General features: G+C 42.9%; 1 protein-coding gene across 1 annotated transcript in view; it reads right to left on the minus strand.

The window, feature by feature from the left end:
* The window catches only part of SLC6A4 (solute carrier family 6 member 4), a 28,608-nt gene extending 9,773 nt beyond the window's left edge, over positions 1–18,835 (minus strand). The window contains exons 1-11 of the mRNA XM_044676302.1: positions 18,496–18,835; positions 16,118–16,252; positions 15,223–15,442; positions 14,032–14,170; positions 13,556–13,690; positions 12,643–12,746; positions 10,950–11,077; positions 7,408–7,520; positions 6,639–6,770; positions 5,342–5,441; positions 2,725–2,825 (exon numbers count right to left, since the gene is read on the minus strand). Coding sequence (XP_044532237.1) covers positions 2,725–2,825; positions 5,342–5,441; positions 6,639–6,770; positions 7,408–7,520; positions 10,950–11,077; positions 12,643–12,746; positions 13,556–13,690; positions 14,032–14,170; positions 15,223–15,442; positions 16,118–16,252; positions 18,496–18,835 — 1,647 coding nt within the window. The remainder of the gene's footprint in view (positions 1–2,724; positions 2,826–5,341; positions 5,442–6,638; positions 6,771–7,407; positions 7,521–10,949; positions 11,078–12,642; positions 12,747–13,555; positions 13,691–14,031; positions 14,171–15,222; positions 15,443–16,117; positions 16,253–18,495) is intronic.
* Positions 18,836–19,044: the final 209 nt, after the last annotated feature.

Raw genomic sequence — 19,044 nt, forward strand, 5'->3', positions numbered from 1 at the left:
TAATAATAGCTAATTGATGGAAGGAGTGGGAGGGGAAAAGATTTAGGATGAAGGGAATTGCCTATGGAATGGGAATTCCAAAGGCTGTGAAGAGTTTGGTCGAAACTTTGGGGGGAGGAACTTGAGAAGTTTTTGGGGTGGGGAATAAGGAGTTGGGTAGTAGGAGGTAAGGAATGAAATTTAGTTGACCTACAAGGATTCAAAATCATTGGGATGCAAAAGGTATGACCAAGTGGGACATTCATCATTGAGTAGAGGATATCACCCTTCCCAAAGGTTGGCAATCAGGTTAGAGGTGAATACAGTTTGAAATGGGAGGTTCCCACTTCACTACGCACTACTTTTCCTTTCAAAGAGTGGAGATCAGGCAGGAAAAGGGTGCAGCCAGAGATAGAAGGCCTGAGGTCAAAAGGAAGGTTATGCCTTTTTGCACCAGAGGTTCTCCATATCCCAGTTATTGGGAGATCAGGCTGGCAGCAAAGAGGTGGAGGTTGCCATGTTATCTGGCACAGATGGAAATCATTACTTTGGGATAGATGGAAGATGCCCCGCTCAGCCTTTTACTACCTCCCCTCAGGGAAGATGGAAGGCACAAGGCATGTATTCAGAGGAAGGTTTCTTTCCTTTTTTTCATTTCACTGTCTCTAGCTACATGAAGTCTGAAGAATGTATTTATTTTATATATTTTATATTATAGTTCTTCCTTCCTTCCTTCCTTCCTTCCTTCCTTTCCATTGCTATGGACTTCATTGAAAATTCTTTGTGGGGGCAGTTGGGTGGCTCAGTAGATTGAGAGTCAGGCCCAGAAACAGGAGGTCCTGGGTTCAAATGTGGCCTTAGACACTCCTAGTTGTGTGACCCTGGGGCAAGTCACTTAACCCCAATTGCCTACCCTTACCTCTCTTCTGTCTTAGAACTAATAGCCAGTATTGATTCTAAGACAGAAGGTAAGGGTTAAAAAAAAGAAAAGAAAAGAAAATTCTTTGCAATGTTCTCTGTCTCTTTTCACAGTCATGTGAAAATAGAAGCACTGAGAGGACCTCACCATCAAAAAGAAATCTTTCTTTGGTTTGAATTCTGTTTAAGATATTGCTTTAAACACCATTAGATCCATTAGGTGTGCATGGATGTCCTTGATTTACACTTAGTGTCTGATGTTGGTACTCCGCAGATTGTTTGAACAAAATGATTGCTAAAGAACCTGTTTTAATTTTAACATATTCATGGGGCACACTTAATTTCAGGAGAGCTCTAAGCCTTTTTTTTTGTATCAAATGGAAAAACCATAAGCAATAAATACAAGATCTTCCATTCTCTCAACCACTTTATCATTTGTGTGACTATGAAGGTGTGGTCTACTGAAGCAAATGCAAACACAGTAGCAAATACAGATCTTCCCAAACCTGCCAGTTTCCTTCTTGTGATTTCATCAAGGATACCCCAGATGCTCGCCTAGACCATTATCATAAATATATTTTAGAAATAAAGGTGGGGACAGCTAGGTGGCTCAGTGGATAGAGGTCTGGCCCAGGTCCTGGGTTCAAATACGAACTCAGACATTTCCTAGCTGTGTGGCTCTGGGAAAGTCACTTAACCTCAACTGCTTAGCCCTTACCACTTTTCTGTCTTGGAACCAATACTTAGTGTTGGTTCTAAGATGGAAAGTAAGTGTTGTTGTTTTTTTTAAGGAATGAAGAACCAGACATATGAGTTATAATTTCTGTTATCTTCTTGACGGCTCTTTGGTTTTTGATATATGTATCATCTATAATCTTTTCCTTTTGAAAAAAAAATCTGTCCCTCTTTTAGATTTCTAGAAAATCTACCCCTGAGTGCCTTTAAAGTTGTGCTTACTGTTCCTTCCTAAATGTGAAGACTAGTCAGCAAGCCTACTTTATAAAGAACTAGAGATGATACTGTGGGGCATACAGAAAAAAAAATACAAGATTCAGAAAGTTTCCTCAAAGAGTTTACAGTCTATTGGGGGACTTTTGCTTCAATAATTAACATAGGTTAAATAAATGCAGAGCAGCTAGGTGGCACAATGGATAGAGTGCCCAGCCTGAAGTTAGGAAGACTCATCTTTTTGAGTTCAACTCTGGCCTCAGACACTAGCTGGATGACCCTGGGATGGCTCATGAGAAAAAAGAAGAAATGTTCAAGCAGACTGTGTCCTAGAAAATAATTCATCCTCATTCAAGTGCCTGGAGTTCCCAAGTCTTATTCTAGTCCTCCATCCTTGGGTCTCTTCCAATCAAATCCACTGGAAATTAATATTTGTAATGGAAATGGATGTTGATACCACTGTTAACTTCTATCATCCTTTAAACATCTACTTTTCTCTCCCAATTTCCCATTATTGCAGGATAGCAGGACTGAATTTTCAAGCATGTTCAATTCTACTCAATATGAGATCTCCATCTTAAAGAAATGTCATCTGGCTAAATGTAACTAGAGGACATCTATTTTACCCACAGACATCTGTCAATTTTTAAGTATATTGGGAGAATAAAAATAAAAATAAAATTTAAAAAACCCAATTGCCTTGCCCTTACCACTCTTCTGCCTTGGAACCAATACTTCGCAGAAATTCTAAAACAGGCAATTAAGAGGCACTGGCAAGTAAGTAAGCTGAGAAAAAGTAAGCTAAACAAGATTTTTATCAACAAGAGCATTGAAGATAGTTCCTCGGGCAAAGAGGAACACAGGGAAATCATAACTCACCAGCAGAAATATTGGGCTGATCACTACCCAGCAGATCCTCCAATACCAGCCCGGGCTGAAACCAAGCATTTCTTTCACGTTGCTGCAGAACTGGTTGATACCTACAGATGGAGAAAGTTGTGTTACACAGATTTTCAGCCTGTGTTCCTGGGCACACTCGGGGCCATGCTGAACCAGAGATGCAACAGGATTTAAAAAGAGCATTTGTGTGTTTCTCCCTGAATCTTAGGAGCAGGCTTGGACAGACTTCCTTATACCCGTCTCCGTGGCTCTGAGTGTAAAGTGGGTTGTCACACATTGACGTGATGGACTCATGTATGTCATCTGCTAGAGAAGGACTGAATTCAACCAGGTCCACTGAAAAAAAAATTCCCCAGGATCCCTTGTACTCATGATGATGTCTTTCTATACTCCAGTTACAAACAGCCTTATTCTGTAGAAAATAATGAGATAGACTCGTTGCCCACGGGAGAGTGTACTGAGGTGAAGGTGTGGGAAGCTGAATTCTGCTTGTCAAAATTTCAAGAATCTAGACTCTTTGGAACGAGCTGTTAAGTTATTATGGGGAGAGAGGATTTTTCCTTTAAAAACTTGGGATCCGGACAATACCTTCTAGGAAGCAGGGAGAGCAGAAAGGGGCTGAGACACTTGTGGATGGGGCTTAGAAAAGTAAGCTAACCAGAAGAGATTTGTGATTTCATTTGTGTACAGTCTTCTTTTTCTTTATATACAGAAAATCTTGTTTTTATAAAATGTGGAATAAAAAAAGGGGAGAGGAGAGGGGAAAAAAAACCTTTGGGATCAGAGGTATGAATTCAAATTTTTGTAAAAGCAGATAATATAAATAGGACCATTCCTGTTTCTTCCTTAGAATGGCATCTTAGGCAAGTTACCACTCTCTGGTCTTCAGTTTTGTCCCCTGTAAAATGAGACGTTTGAACTAGATAATCTCAAGGTTCTCTTCCAATGCAGACATCCGATGAGCCCATGATAAATGTCCTTAAATTATAATTGATATGTCATCAAGTATTTAAAGATGTAAAGTAGCGGGGGAAAGTGTACAGTATAGAATTTGGGGCCTCAATTCAATTCATTACAAGAAAAAGTCTCAGACAGCTCGGTGGCTCAATGGATAGCAAACCAGGCTTGGAGATGGGAGGACCTGGGTTCAGATCCTGTCTGAGACTCCTCCTAGATGTGTAAAGCTGTGGGCAAGTCATTTAATCTCAACTGCCTCGCCCTTGCCACTCTTCTTTCTTGGAGCCAATACTTAATATTTATTCTAAGACAGAAAATAAGGGTTTAAAAAAACATGACAGGGTCATAAAGTGGAGTTAGACACGGACATCAGAGGCCATATTAAAAAGGAATCCTCCTTTGCACATGGTAGGTCCTCCTAATGTATATGCCATACACTGTCATACACTGTATAAAGCCTAGCACACAGAGGAGGGGCTTGACCAACTGGAAAGCATATAGTAGGAATCAAATATGTTATAAAAATTATTACATTATGACAGTGTCCTGATCTTAAATCCTTAGTTTCACTCAAGCAAACAGACCTTTATCATTTACCTTTGCAAAGAAGACTTAGCCAGTTAATTTCCCAATATTGCATCATTAAAGAGAGTTTGTCTCGTTCATGGTGACCAGACCAAGAGGGAATGAATATCTCTTTTGCTGAAGTAAGAGGAATATTCCTCTTTACCCTCCACCATATTGAAAGGGTAATGTTTAAAATAAGTAGTTGGTTGCATAAAAAGTTCTTAGAAGAGTAGACTTGCATAATTATGTTTTTGATCAATCAACCCCCCTAAAGTTAAACAACATATCCTCATTTTACTTTGCTGTGGAATTTTTTCTTTTGTGTCTTGATTATTACAAAATATAGATTGGAAGTTGGCTGGTTCAGAGGGTATTGGGATTATTCTACCCATCTGCGTCTGTAGAACTATTTATGTTTTTTAATCAGTTGTCTCTGGCAAATTTTGGCTAAAACTCAGAATACGGTCAATCAATCAACTTTCATTTGTTAATCACCTGGTATGGGCCAGGCACTCTTCTAAGCAGTAGGAATACAAAAAAAAAAAAAAAAAAAAAGGCAAAAACATGGTCAACATCGAGTAGAAATGGGAGTTAATGTCAGAAGGAATGGATTAGATAGCTAACTAGATAGATAATGAGAGACAGACAGACAGAGACAGATGGATAGACAGATGGATGGACAGACAGATCAATAAATGGATGGCTGGATGAATGGATAGATGGATGGATGGATGGATGGATGGATAGATAGATAGATAGATAGATAGATAGATAGATAGATAGATAATTTACATATGTGTATATGTGTGTAGTTCCCTTCTGCTCTGAGCCCTAAATGGAGTGGAGACATGCTATATGGACTGAGCATCTCTCCCTAGGCAGACTGTCTCAAGACTACTAGCAATATGGTGCAAAAGCTGGTTGGGGAGATTCTTAAAAAAGTGATCAGTTAAGAAAATTTCTAGATTGTATCCATAAGAGGTCACCCTTTTTAGACTGCATCTGTGGTTCCTTTTAAGCCCTCTCTGTTCTGCTCCTTAGGACTCACACTAAGTCAAAAGACTGTCCTTACCGTAGAACCAAGACACGGCAATTGCCTCTAACAACACCACGGTGAGAACGGCTGGTCCAGTGGCATATTCCTCCAGCAACTTCACAACATAGGCCCCTCCCTGGAACAAGAAACAGGGAACTGGTTATCAGAGGCCATTAGTAGTGCCCATCCCTGCTTCCCACATTCAATAACTAAAGGATTTAGGACAGTTTTTTGTTTTGTTTTGTTTTTTTCCCAGAAAAATTCTGACTTTTCAGTTGAGGCATTAATTAGTATCCAGAGGTCTCCATAACATTACTGTTGTTATCATTATCATTATTGCCATTCATACATTAATTCAGAGTTTTCAAAACAATTTGCCTCCTTGATCAAGGATTATTTTAGTTTGTGTGTTTTTCTTCTGTGTATTTCTAGTCCCAGCAGCATGCCAGGCATCTAGTGGGGTTGAAATAAAGACTCATTGATTGATTATCACATTTGATCCTCACAGCTACCCTAGGAAGTAAGCGCTGTAGCTATTATAGCCATTTTATAGTTAAGGAAGCTAAGTGTGGGAGAGGCCAAGTGCCCGTGTCCCACAGTCTCACCGCTGCTATCTGAGGTGGGATTTGAATCCAGTTTTCTGCTAACTCCAAGTTCAGCCCTCTCTCTGGTTGTTCAATCATTTTAGTTATGTCCGACTCTTTGTGACCCTATTTGGTGTTTTCTTGGTAAAGATATTGGCATGGTTTGCCATTTCCTTCTCCAGTTCATTTTAAAGATGAGGAAACTGAGGCAAACAGGGCGAAGTGACTTGCACAGAATCACACGGTTAATTAGTGTCTGAGGCTGGATTTGGACTCCAGAAGGTGAGTCTTCCTGACTTTAGGCCTGGTGCTCTGTGCTCTGTGCCACCCAGCAGCCCATTAACAAGTGTTTATTAGGTTGCCTTTAATGTATAAACACCGCACTAGGCACTATGGGATTAGACAATTCACAGACCAGAGCCTCCAGCCCTCCAGGTATTCTAGCACCGGAAAAATATTTTCCAAGTTAGTGGCTACCATAAGGTAGAAATAGGCTGGAAGTTCTGATAAAGGGCCTTCACTTTCTTAAAGTACTAAAGCGAAAGGTTGTTTCTGTTGAAGGAAAATAAGGGGGAAAAGACAGGAGAAACTCGACTTGTAGAGCCTTCCTGGGAGTCAGGGGGACAGACAGGGCCACCCTCTTTGGGTAGGTTATAAATGGCTTTTCTCTGATTTCCCTCAAGGGTTCACACCACAAAGGTCTAGTCTGGCCCCAGAGAGGCTCACAGGGAAGGGCAGTGGACACTCACAAAAGTCAAAGTGGGCAGAGAGCCAAAAAAACAGGCAATGATCACGGCAAGCACGAACCACTCCCGGCGTTTGGCCCAGATGTGGGGGAACTCATCCAGCACGGCAGTGATCACACCTTCAAGTCCTGCAAACTGAGGAGCACATGGGGAGGAAGGGTCAGCAGAGAATCCAAGACTCACCCCCATGGGTTCACTGCCCAGAGAAATCATCAGGGCTCCCAGTTTGGCCCCAACGCCTCATCCTTCCTAATAGAGGCATGATCGTTTGGGCGCTGGGTCGTAGGAGACAGACCATAGGACCGTATAGATATAGATTTAGATATACAGACCATACACACACACATATATATAAAGAGAGAGAGAGAGAGAGAGAGAGAGAGAGAGAGTTGTATAATTTGTCCTCTGCAAAGAAGGAGGCATAAGCAGCATGGATGTGTTGGTTTTGCCAAACTTTTTTTCCCCTTTTATAAGGGAATATAATGTTACAAGAAGGATCGCTCTTCAGAAGGGGGAATAGAGAAGGGATAGATCAGAAAATGGTAGGCGATTTATAAAAAATACAATTTTTTAAACAAGAAAATAATGTATCACTTGAATAAATCTGGGAAAGGAAAAATGTCTTAAAAACCCACCAGAGAAAGTCCTATTTGTTAATAAAAGTCTTTCGTGGTTTTATATGTTTTCGTTTTTGTTTTTGCAATGTCTCTGTACCCAGTGCCCTCCCTCCTACCTCCCCACCGAGGCTCTTTCCCAAGGACAGTCTACTTACCGTGCTGTCTAAGCCCAGAGTCAGTATCATCAAGAAGAAAATGATAGCAAAGAAAGTGGCCGCTGGCATGTTGGCAATGGCTTCTGCGTAGGTGATGAAAAGAAGGCTGGGTCCTAAGTTGAGTGGGTAGAGAGAAGGAGACAGTCATCAGGCCTTCTCTGCCATGGACACAGCTAGACCCCCAACTAATATGGAAGAAAGAAACTTGGAGCTTAAAAAAATCAGGGAGCAACAGCATAATGGATGTGCCCTGGATTCCAAAGAACTGAGTTCAAATTAAGTCATTTTATTTGCTTGCTCCCTAGTTTCCTCATCTCTAAAACAAGAGAGTCAGACCAAATGGCTTGACTGGATCCCTCCAGCCTAGGAGCTCCCTGGTGGCTGAAAGACCCATTCTAGCTGACTGCTCCCTTAGCAGCACCCCTATTCAGAGTGACTCAAAGTTTTCTCCCAAAAGATTTCATTTGATCCTGAGATGTACAGGCAGATTAGGAATCTCTCTTTTACCAATGAGAATAACCAGGAGCAGAAAAGACTAGTTCATACAGCATCAGATCTTCTTAATCTTTTTTTGCATCATGGAGGCTTTTGCCACTCTGATCCCCTCTCAGAATAATATTTTAAAATGCATATAATAAAATACATGGGCGTAAAAGGAAATTAATTATATTGAAATACAACTATCAAAATATTTCTAAACCAAGTTCCTAGAGCCCAGGTGAAGAACCCTCAGGTCAAACTACTTCTTGTCTCTGACTACATACACTGGTTCATTTCTTCTTTGGAAATTTTATTGTATAATCAACGTTCTGCTTGCTCCCCAGTTCTCTCCAAGACCTGTTCCTGGAGCTATTGACTATTCGGTATCAAAAGTTGACCACCTGAACTAAAGATATGCCTGATAACCCTGGAGTATCCGTCCCAAAGGGCTCTATCCTGGGGCCTCTCCTCTCCTCTCTCTAATACATTTTCACTTAGTGATCTCATCAGCTCCTGTGGATTCAATTATCATCTCTAAGCTGATCATTCTCAAATCTATTCATTTATTCCTATCCCTCTGCTAGCCTCAAGAGTCTCCAGATGCCTTTCAGACATCTCCAACTGGAATTCAGCATGTTCAAAATGGAACTCATTATCTCTCCCCCTAAATCCTTCCCTCTTTCAAACATCCCAATTACTGTTGAGGCCATCATTATCCTCCTAGTCCCTCAGTCTTGAAACCTTGGTGTCATCCCCTATTCCTTCCTCTCTCAGCCCCCATATCCATCCTGATCATACCTTCAAAATGCTCTTGCATCTCTCCCCTTCTCTCTTCTGACACTTCCCCCACCATGGTGCAAGCCCTCATCACCTTTTACCTGGACTACCCTAATAGCTTGTTGGGACATCTTCCTGCCACAAACCTTTCCCCACCCCAGTTCTTCCTCTGCTCAGGTGCCAGAGCGATCCTCCTAGAAGCACATGTTGTCTTCCTCCAGTGGCTACCTAATCCCCCCAGGACCAAAAAGAAAATCCTCTGTGGGGTCTTTAAAGCCTTTCAAACGTGCCCCCCCATAAACCTTTCCAAACTCCCTCCCACCCTCACATACTCTGGGCTTCAGCGATACCAACCTCTCTGCTATTCCTCAAAGAAGACACCCCATCTTAAAACTATGTATTTTTGCTGACTCTCTCCCATGCCTGGAATTATTTTCCTCCTTATCTCCACCTCTGGGCTTCCCTGATTTCTTTCAAGTCCCAACTAAAATCCTACTTTAACAGGAAGCCTTTCCTGACTCCCCCTTAATTCTGCTGTCTTCCCTCACTTTATTATCTCCAGTTTAATTTATTTATAACTTGTTTGTACGTAACTGTTTGCATTTCATCTCCTCTATGACATGAAACTCTTAAGCGTCGATCTTTTAACTTTCCTTGTATCCTCAGCTCTTAGCTCAGTTCTGAGCCCATATTGGTTCTTAAATGTATGTTTTTGACTTAACGACATATGCACTGCATTTTGGAAATCTATCAATCTGCTGACAAATCTTTATTGCCACCTACTGGGTACAGGGCTTAGCTAGATGAAAAGGAAAAGGAAAAGGAAAAGGAAAAGAAGGAAAGGAAGGGAAGGGAAGGGAAGGGAAGGGAAGGGAAAGGAAAGGAAAGGAAAGGAAAAAGGAGAGGAAAGGAAAGGAAAAAGGAAAGGAGAGAAAAGGAAAAAGGAAAGGAGAGGGGAGGGAAGGGAAGGGAAGGGAAGGAAAAAGGATAAAGGAAAAAGGAAAAAGGAAAGGAAAGGAAAAAGAGAATCAGGACATCATCCCTGTCCCTAGAGGCTGGAAAGCTTGTGAAAAAGCTATTGTACTATTCCGTTTATGAGGTGCTAGACTGGGAGTAAGTTGTAGTGGAATCGGAAAGAAAGGGAAGAATTTGAGGAGAAAGAATCAACAGAATTTGGTTGGAGGGAGAGGAGAAAGGGGAAATAGAGAATAAAGTTCCAGGCAGGAGACAAAGGTGATTGAGGTTTTAAGCTTGGGTGACTTGGGGAACCACATTGCCATTCACAAAAAGAGAAACTGAGGTTTCATAGGGAGGGTGACGAGATTTGTTTGGAATGTGGTCAGAGAATAATGGGACCCTCAGGTGGCCATGGTAAGCAGACTGGATTCAAAACAAGATCCAGGATCAGAGCATCATTAGATCTAGAGTGGGAGGGAAACTCGTAGGCCATTATTTAAACACCTGTATTTTATGAGGGCGGAAACACAGAGATAAAAGTCTTCACACACACAGGGAGCAACAGAGAACCCAGGTCCATAGACCCTTAAATCCAGGACACACAAAAGTGGGTAGGATTTCCAAGGAAGGTATTTTTCTAAAACCTTAAAAAATTTAAAAGAAATACTTCATTTGAGACTATATATATACATATATATATTTATATACATATGTGTATGTATATACATGCATACACCAATGAGTATATTATATATGTGTATAATTGTAACGTGTACATTTAGACACACATCCATGTTTGTGTACATATATGCATGTGTGTATTTATATGTGTAAATGTTAAGCATATGTATAATATATACATGTTATATATATGTATATATATATATGCTTTTTTTAAACTCTTTTTTTTTAAACCCTTACCTTATGTCTTAGAATTGATACCAAGTACTGGTTCCAAGGAAAAAGAGCAGTAAATACCAGGTAATCAGGATTAAGTGAGCTGCCCAGGGTCACACAACTGGGGAATGTCTGTGACCAGAGTGAATCCAGGACCTCCCATCTCTAGGCCTGGAGCTTTATCCACTGAGCCATTTAGTTGCCTCTCTCTCTCTCTCTCTCTCTCTCTCTCTCTCTCTCTCTCTCCTCTCTTTCTTTCCATATATATATATTTATATACATTTATATATACATGTATTTTTTTCAATCTTTTGAAAGGAGTAAGAGAGCAGCCAGTCTTCCTCCCTCCCTCCCCATTTAGGCTCAGTAATGAAATTGGCCCAAAGAAGCAGGGAAGGAGTGAGGAAAGGCGGCAGAAGCTCGGCTCCCACCTGTATCTTTAGCCACTTCGGACACATCCTCATTCCTCATCTCAGCCATGTAACCGAGCACAGTGAAGATCACGAATCCAGACATGAAGCTCGTCATGCAGTTGACGATGCTGGTCACCAGGGCATCTCTGAAAAACCAAAACAGCTGGCAGATCTTGGCATTTAGAACACTAAGGATCCTGAGAGACAATTTAGGCCAGGCCACTCATTTCATAGAGACCCAGAGAGAGTGGCTTGCCCAGAGTCATGCAGCTGAATGAGAGAAGAACCCAAGTCTTATGACTTCAAGCCCAAAAGCTCTTTCCACTATATTCTGCTTCCTTCCAGGGATGTCTGACTGGTCCATTCATAGGGTCGTCGACTCAGCACCAGAGAGGCCCTTAGAGACTCTCATCCAGCCCACTCATTATACAGATGGGAAAACTGGGGTCTAGGGAAGGCAAGCGACTTGTGAAGTGACCCAGGAAGAAAGCTAAAGAGCTGAGATGCCAACCCAGGACCCCCAGCCCCTTCCTCAGAACACCTTCTTATCTTCACACTTACCCCTAAACAGACCTATTCATGTTTCCCATGGCTAGAGCAAGCAGATGGAGTTTTAAATTTTTAAGAAAAAAATACCATCCAAATTCTTGTATTCCCTGCCTTCCCCTCTCTTCTCTCCCAACCTAGGCTGCCTCAATCGGAGCTGGCTTACGGACTAACCACGCCATTTGTGGCAGAGAGGACTGTAAGCCAGTGACGGTCTATATTAAGAGGGAATAAGATATTAGAAGCTTTTCTCTCTGGCTATTTAGAGGGTGAAGACTGAAATCTGGAAGCCAGCAGGAAAGGACCTAACTCAGAGCATCCGCCAGACCCCCTGTGTGTGATCTTGGGACCCAGCAAGCCCGACAACTGGGAGAACCATTGGCCCACCCGACTGTGTTTTGGGGTTGCCAAACAGCTAATGTTTGACTGGTGTGGTCAGCTCATTATCCCAGAAACTGGCTATTGGTAAGGGCCGTGCTGGCCAGATTAAAGGGCAATAGTATGTAGACAATGTACCATACTGGGGCTTGGCACGTGGAGCTAGTGATGACACCAGGACATGCACTGATGTTTATGGCTGTTTGAAAAAAAAAATTCAATTATTGTAAGACTTCCTCTTTGGTCTCTCTAAGGTTAACTGTTTGTGAACACACCATGAATGGCTCTGGCGAGCCTGGATATTCCTGTAGAGCCATCCACCTGAATTTTGTTCTGTTGAGATCCCCTTACAGTGATTCATATTAAAGTGTAGTAAATAAAAACCTCTCCATCCCCTTCTGTCCACAAATCAGCAAGAGGCACGAGGCCAAGTCGGTGGTTGTATCCTTTTGGCAGGCCTGATTCTAATCGATAGTCCAGCCAGATAGAGGCAGAAGCTGAAGAAACACCGGAGTAAAGACTGGACTGGACTTTTGGTCCAGGCAACTTGCAGATGGAGAAACTCCCTCTATCAACGCAGGTTGCCACCCCATAAGGTACCAATAAAGTAGGAATTTTAGCTCCAAGCCGCTGTTGGGGTGCCATCGTTGTTGCCGAAGCCATGCCGGCTCTGAGGGCACGAGCCCTTTTTAGAGCCCTTTTTAGAGTCCCACATTCACTCGACACCACCACAGAATGGTGAAATGGTCTTGGGATGCTAAAAGACCCACCATTCCAAGATACTCACTGGTAACAGTTGTTATTGAACTTGTTGTAGCTAGCGAAGGCTGGTAAGACGCCAAAGCCAGGACCCAGCGAGAAGAAAATCTGAGCAGCGGCATCTACCCAGACCTGAAAGACAAAGAAGAAAAGATGAGAAACCAGGACGGGGAGGCCAGCACCCACGTGCACCTTTCTTTTTTTTTTTTTTTTAACCCTTAACTTCGTCTTGGAGTCTACTGTGTATTGGTTCCAAGGCAGAAGAGGGGTAAAGGGTAGGCAATGGGGGTCAAGTGACTTGCCCAGGGTCACACAGCTGGGAAGTGTCTGAGGCCAGATTTGAGCCCAGAATCTTCCATCTTTGGTCGTGGCTCTCAATCCACTGAGCCACCCAGCTGCCCACCCACCCACCCCCAAACACACCAGGAGCATCTTCACAAAGACCTGGATAAGTGGAAATTTGAACTACGTTTCCCAGAATTCCTCTAGTATTTCCCAGAATTCCTTTTGATCTCTCCACCACCTTACATGGTCACGTTTTGTATATAATTGGCTTTAACTCCGCCTCTTGCTCTCTTTTTTTCCCCACAACCACAGCTTGGTTAGCTGTCTTTTTGCTCTAGCTTTTTAATTTTAGTTATTATTAATAAATCTATTAAATATAATACTTGGAGATATTGTATATTAATTTTAATTCTCACAGACCATATCTAATGAAACTGATGGAAAATCTTTGGAACCTCCACAAAGGGACCCCCACTTACATATCCGATGAAAGCGGCCCGCGACCCCCCCAAAACTCTAGGGGCTCCCCAGGGTTCACAACACCGACCCATACAGGCTCATTCAGGAGAAGTGGACCTTCCATCAGTGAAATGAATCTGAGAAGTAAAGCCCTCGTCGTTCCCTCTTCTCCCGCTTTGCTCTTCTCATTCTCTTACCCCAGTTTCAAGAAGCTTCTGCCAGTTGGGTTTCAGGTAGAAAAGGACCCCCCTCCAGGCTCCTGGGAGCGTGGCCCCCCTTATAAGCAGGATGGTTAGGATAATATAAGGGAAAGTGGCCGTCACCCACACCACCTGCAAGGGAGAAGAGAGTCAAAGAGAAGGCAGGACAACCCCTGAGACATCACCTCCATCTTTAAAGACCTCTGTGGGGAGAGATTCTACCCCTTGGCTTGGTACCATCAGTGAAGCATAGGATGGCTCTTGGGCTTGAGATATGTTCTTGGGGTTAGACTTGCCAAGTGCAGTCTGAACTCTCTGGAGGACTTTTTGGTTTTCAGCAAATATTTCTGCTTGTCCCCTGGCTCCGGCCATCCGCCAGCAAGACTCCTGGGCTTGGGGTTTGAGGGTTTTCCGGTGCGTAGTGCCTTTGGCAAGAAATAGAGCACGGCTCAAAAGAGGATTTCTGTGCTCACCTTGCCCGATGTTTTGACCCCTTTCCAGATGCTAAAGTAGACAACAGTGAAGATCAACATTATGCAGAGGGTCAGCTGCCAGCTAATGCCCCCCAAGTCCTCTAGCCCTTCAGACTGATGGATCTGTAAGACATGGCGCCTGAAAGGAGACAGAAAGGCCTGTTAGAGAAATGGGAAGAAAAACTCCATTCTGTGACACACAGACATGTATGTGTGTGTGTTATATGGGTAAAATATGGAGAAGAAATGGCTAACCACTCCAGGATCTTTGCTAAGACAATCATAAATGGGATCATGAAGAGTAGAACATGACTGAAAATGACTGGCCAGTGAATGTAGGTATAAACATATGTGTACATACATATACACACACACACTATATATATATATATATATACACATACATATACATACACATATATATTAACCCCCCCTCCAAGGGTCATTCTAACAATTAAACAAATGGCCTTCTATTGTGTCATGGTGGACTCAAGGTTTGATCGGCCCTCAGGCTTCCAAAGGAACAGAGCTTGGCTTTGCCTATGCTTCTCAGGACAGAATAGCAACCTCAATTAACTATCCCCTGGGGAAAAAAGAAGAAAAAAGAAGAAAAAAGGAAAAAAGAAAACTGAAAGATGAATTTCTTGGCCTCTCTCTTTCTTTCCCAGCACCTGGTACCTGTATTCCGAAGCCAACTTCATATATAAAGGTGTCGTGTCGTATTCACTCCCTGATGTGCCATGACTTAAGGGGCATTTGGAAAGCCCCATTGCCACCCCAGAAGTTCTACTCTTAAAGTACAATACCTTTGGGTTAATGAACTATCTCCCCCAGATACCTGCAGGGATAGAAAATAGCCACCTCCTTCCTCTGGATTCGTTTATCCCACTTTTTTCCTGCACAGTGGAGTGAAGGGAATGGGAGTTTTGATGGAGGAAGAGAAGGAGGGCAAATTTGGTTAGGACAACAGGAACTTTTCAAGCACTCAGGGTGAAGCAGGATGATGGAGTGAGGAGAACCTCTATTTCACAGTCTTGCCTCAGGCCAACCCTATAGCACCCATGCTCTCGTTTCTATAAACAATTAAGAGGGCAAAAGGAAGGAAGGAATGAGGGCACCTATGTGCCTCCTAAGAAATCAAGGCTCAAGAGGATGTCCTGCCCCCAACAAAGATCACCACCAGGCACTTACGTATAAAATTCTTCAGCAGGTGATATGGAGTTGGAGGTCCAAGTGATGTTGCCTTCTGAAAAGTAGTTGGTACAATTGTCTGTGTTCCAGGGGTTCTTGCAGCTGGTCCAGGGCAGGTGATCCGTGAAGGAAGAGATGAGGTAGTAGAGAGCCCAAGCCATGATGGTGTTATAGTAGGAGGCAATGTAGAAGGCAATAATGCAAATGGCGAAGCCAATTCCTTGGGAATCAGAGAGAAGAGCCACATGAAAGTTGATACTTAAAGGGGCAGCAAAAGAGAGGGGCCAACCACATAGTCGAGAATTGGTCCAAGTACACTCCTGGTACTTGTTGGAAATATGAAGACCAAGAGGGAGGGTTCCTGAGCATCTGTTGGCACCTCCTTGGATGATTTCCAGAAAAACATGGACAAGTAACTCATAAGGAGAGCAAGTGTGGAGGGGAGCACAAATGGAGGGAGTAAGTTAATAGAGTAAAGCTCTTTGTAAACCTCGAAAATATCAATTCCATCCAACAGACATTTATTCAATGCCTCTTTTTGACAAGCTATTTGTGTTAACCCATTGTTCAAAGCCATTGTTAAAGGGGTTACAAAGGAAAAAAACAAAGGGATTCCCAGACATGAAAGACCTTTCATTCTTCTGTCCTTATAACTTATTCAGATGAGGATGCTGGAAGCATTGGGACAGTTAAAAAGGAGCATTAGAAGCCTATGAACTCTTCAAACAATTGTGGTGAAGAGGGATGCTTACTTACTATGTTGGAAATGGACCTGACTCCAAAATGGTCTCTTCTTCCAGCCTCAGATTTTCAACTCCATTTCCACCCCCGCCAAGGAGAAAATAATCACCCGCTGACCCAGGACCACCACTAGCAGCAGCAGCAATCTACTCACCTTTGAAAATGGGGCAAATTTTCTTCCATATTGAAATACAGCCATTTCGATGATATTGGCCCAGAGCTAGCTCCATGTAGAAGAGAGGAATCCCACCAAAAATGGCCATGATGGTATAGGGGATAAGGAAAGCCCCTGTAACCAAGGAAAAAGAATGTCATCTCTGACTTCACTCCTTCATTAAACAATAGCAAGGATGGTTACATTGGAGGAATTTGGAAGTTGTGGATGCCTTATGGACTGCCAACATCTAGTTAATGACATAATTCAAACTCAGCTCCTAAATAAATGGGTTGGATTAGATCATTTTTAAGTGACTTCCAGGTCTAAAATTCTGAGTTCATAAACCTATGGAATTGAGACATGCTATCACCTCCCCCTTCCATAGCCCCCAAATATTTAACATTTGACTGTTTCCTGGTTTCCACTGTAATCCACAATGGGGACCACTCCTCAGCAGCAATGCCTACATATAGGTGTGGTCACAACAACATAGATCAAGAGAAAAAAGTGCCTGCTGGGTTAGAAAGGAAATTGTTTACTGCCACAGAGAAGCTTCACTTTTGCCCTGACTTTGAGAGGCAGGTCTGGGCCAGTGGGGATTTTTCTGAATGGCTTTCTCTTTCATTAAAAAAAACCCAAACACATATATTCCTGGTCCTTTCAGAAGAAGAGTGATAGGGACCAAAGATTCTCCTGGTGTTCACACTTTGAGAATCTGGCATAAGAATAAATAAGGATTTATTTCCTTAGCTGTGTTTCCTTCCTAGATTTCCATAGCATCTTTGCAACACTTTCCTGAATGGAAAGAGTCAGGGAAAAGATAGAAGAGACCCACCCCCTCTTAGCAAGACCCCAAGCCAAAGGAAAACTCCCTCTGGGATAAAGAGAAGTTGGCTCTCCTCCTAAGAGAGTACTTCTGGGATTACCAAGGTTCATCCCACACTGCTCCACACATCTCTCTATTTGGCACTTAAAGTGTCTCTGGAAAAATCCAGGAAACAGTCAGTGACACTAAAAGGGATGGAGGTAAGGAAGCAAGGTAGAAATGGGATTTGAAACCGGGTCTCCCGAGTCCTGTTCCATAGCAATCCCTTGCTCAAGAATCTTCGGTTGCCCCTTCTTGCCTATAAGATGAACTATAAATGGGTTACAAATGGATAAATTCCACTTAAACCTCATTTTAGTCCCTCTTCAGCCCTAAGCCTATCACCAGAGCTCCAGAAGAGGTGTAAGAAAATGGATTACTTTTATGCCTTGACTCTTTCTAAGAAGAACATGGACAAGTGAACATTTACTTTTGTGGGTCCACAGGGTCCATTTGGTTCTAATCCAGACTCAGGAGGTCTAGTCATTCATTCATTCATTCAACAAACATTTATTGAGCACCCACTACATGCAGGCTGCCACGTTAGACACGAGAATGAATGTAAAGATGGACGAGGCATAGCTTCTGCCTTTAAGGAGTCTTCGTCTTAGTGCCTTAACTCTGAGATGATCTTCACTTTATCCTGGACGTGTCTTGCTTGCACATCTTGTCTCCCCTATTAGACTCCTGGAGAGCAGGAAGTGTTTTCAGTCTTTCTTTTCATCCCTAGCCTTAAAACAACAGCGCCCCGAACAAAGCAGATGCTTAGGAGGTGCTTCTTGTCTTGACTCGATAAGGCTGTTGGCTTCGGCGTTTAGCTGGAGGCTTGGTGCTCCGCTCTGGTGGCTCCCTATTCTGGAAGATTCCCAAGGAGACGATGGAACTCCTCTGAGGGCTGCCTTAAACTTTTATCCCACTACACGGTCCCTTAAGTGATCTGCCCTTTAGCAGGATTAACATGCTGGAAAGTTCAAGTTTTCCTTTCCAGGTGAAACAAGGACATGATAGAGGTGGTTCCGAGTTCAAGACCCAGCTATATCAACTGCTAAATCTGTATGATTGGGTAACCTTCATCTCTTTGAGCCTCAGTTTCTCTATCTGTAAAGTGGAAACAGCGAGCCCTCATTTTGCCTACCTTACCGTGTTTGTCATACATGTTATATGATACCAATGCCCACCCTATTATCCCCTGTATCCTCCACTTTTTTTAAAACTCATACCTTCTGTCTTATAATTAATATTAAGTATTTATGGTTCCAAAATAGAAGAGCAATAAGAGCTAGGCAATGGGGCTTAAGTGACTTGCCTAAGGTCACACAGCTAGGAAGTATCTGAGGTCAGATTTGAAGCCAGGACCTTCTGTTTCCACCTCATTCTCTTCCTAAGACATCTTAGATAATCCAAACAAAAGAGGTCCTAATACAAAAAAAGACACAGCTTCACCAGAGGTCTCATGTACATAATGCTACAAATGGCTCCTGATTTGGAGTTTCTGACTCACGATACTGACCTCCTCCATTCTGGTAGCAAATATACGGGAAGCGCCACACATTGCCAAGGTCCACAGCATAGCCAATGACTGAGAGGAGGAAGTCCATCTTCTTGGTCCAGGTCTCTCGTTCTCCTTGGTGATCTTCGGTCCCTAAGGCAGTATCTGCTGGGATGGAGTTCTGGGTATCCTCTTCTGTGCCGGGGCTCTGAACAGCTGAGTACCCATTCGAGATCTGTCCCATCTCCGCCTTGTCCCCCGTGGCAGAGAGTCCTTTCTGGAGAATGCCATTCCCCTGGCAATCTTCTCCATCCTTGCAGGCTGACTGTCCTTTCTTAGAATTCAGTGGGGTGGTCTCCATCTTGGTGCTTAGCAGATGGTGCTCATGTCCATTGGCAGGCAACTGGAATTAGAATTCTCCTCCAGTTCTTGGATGTCCTCACAACTTTAGGGTGTCTAAATGACCGGTCCTGTTTCAAGAAAATACAGAGAAAGGAGAAAAGATCAGGTACCGGGCATCTTTGAGGGGATGGAAGAAAGGCAGGGTTGAAACAAGTTCCAATTAGTTGG

Source organism: Gracilinanus agilis, chromosome 4 (assembly GCF_016433145.1).
Source record: "Gracilinanus agilis isolate LMUSP501 chromosome 4, AgileGrace, whole genome shotgun sequence".
NCBI classification, from domain to species: Eukaryota; Metazoa; Chordata; class Mammalia; order Didelphimorphia; family Didelphidae; genus Gracilinanus; species Gracilinanus agilis.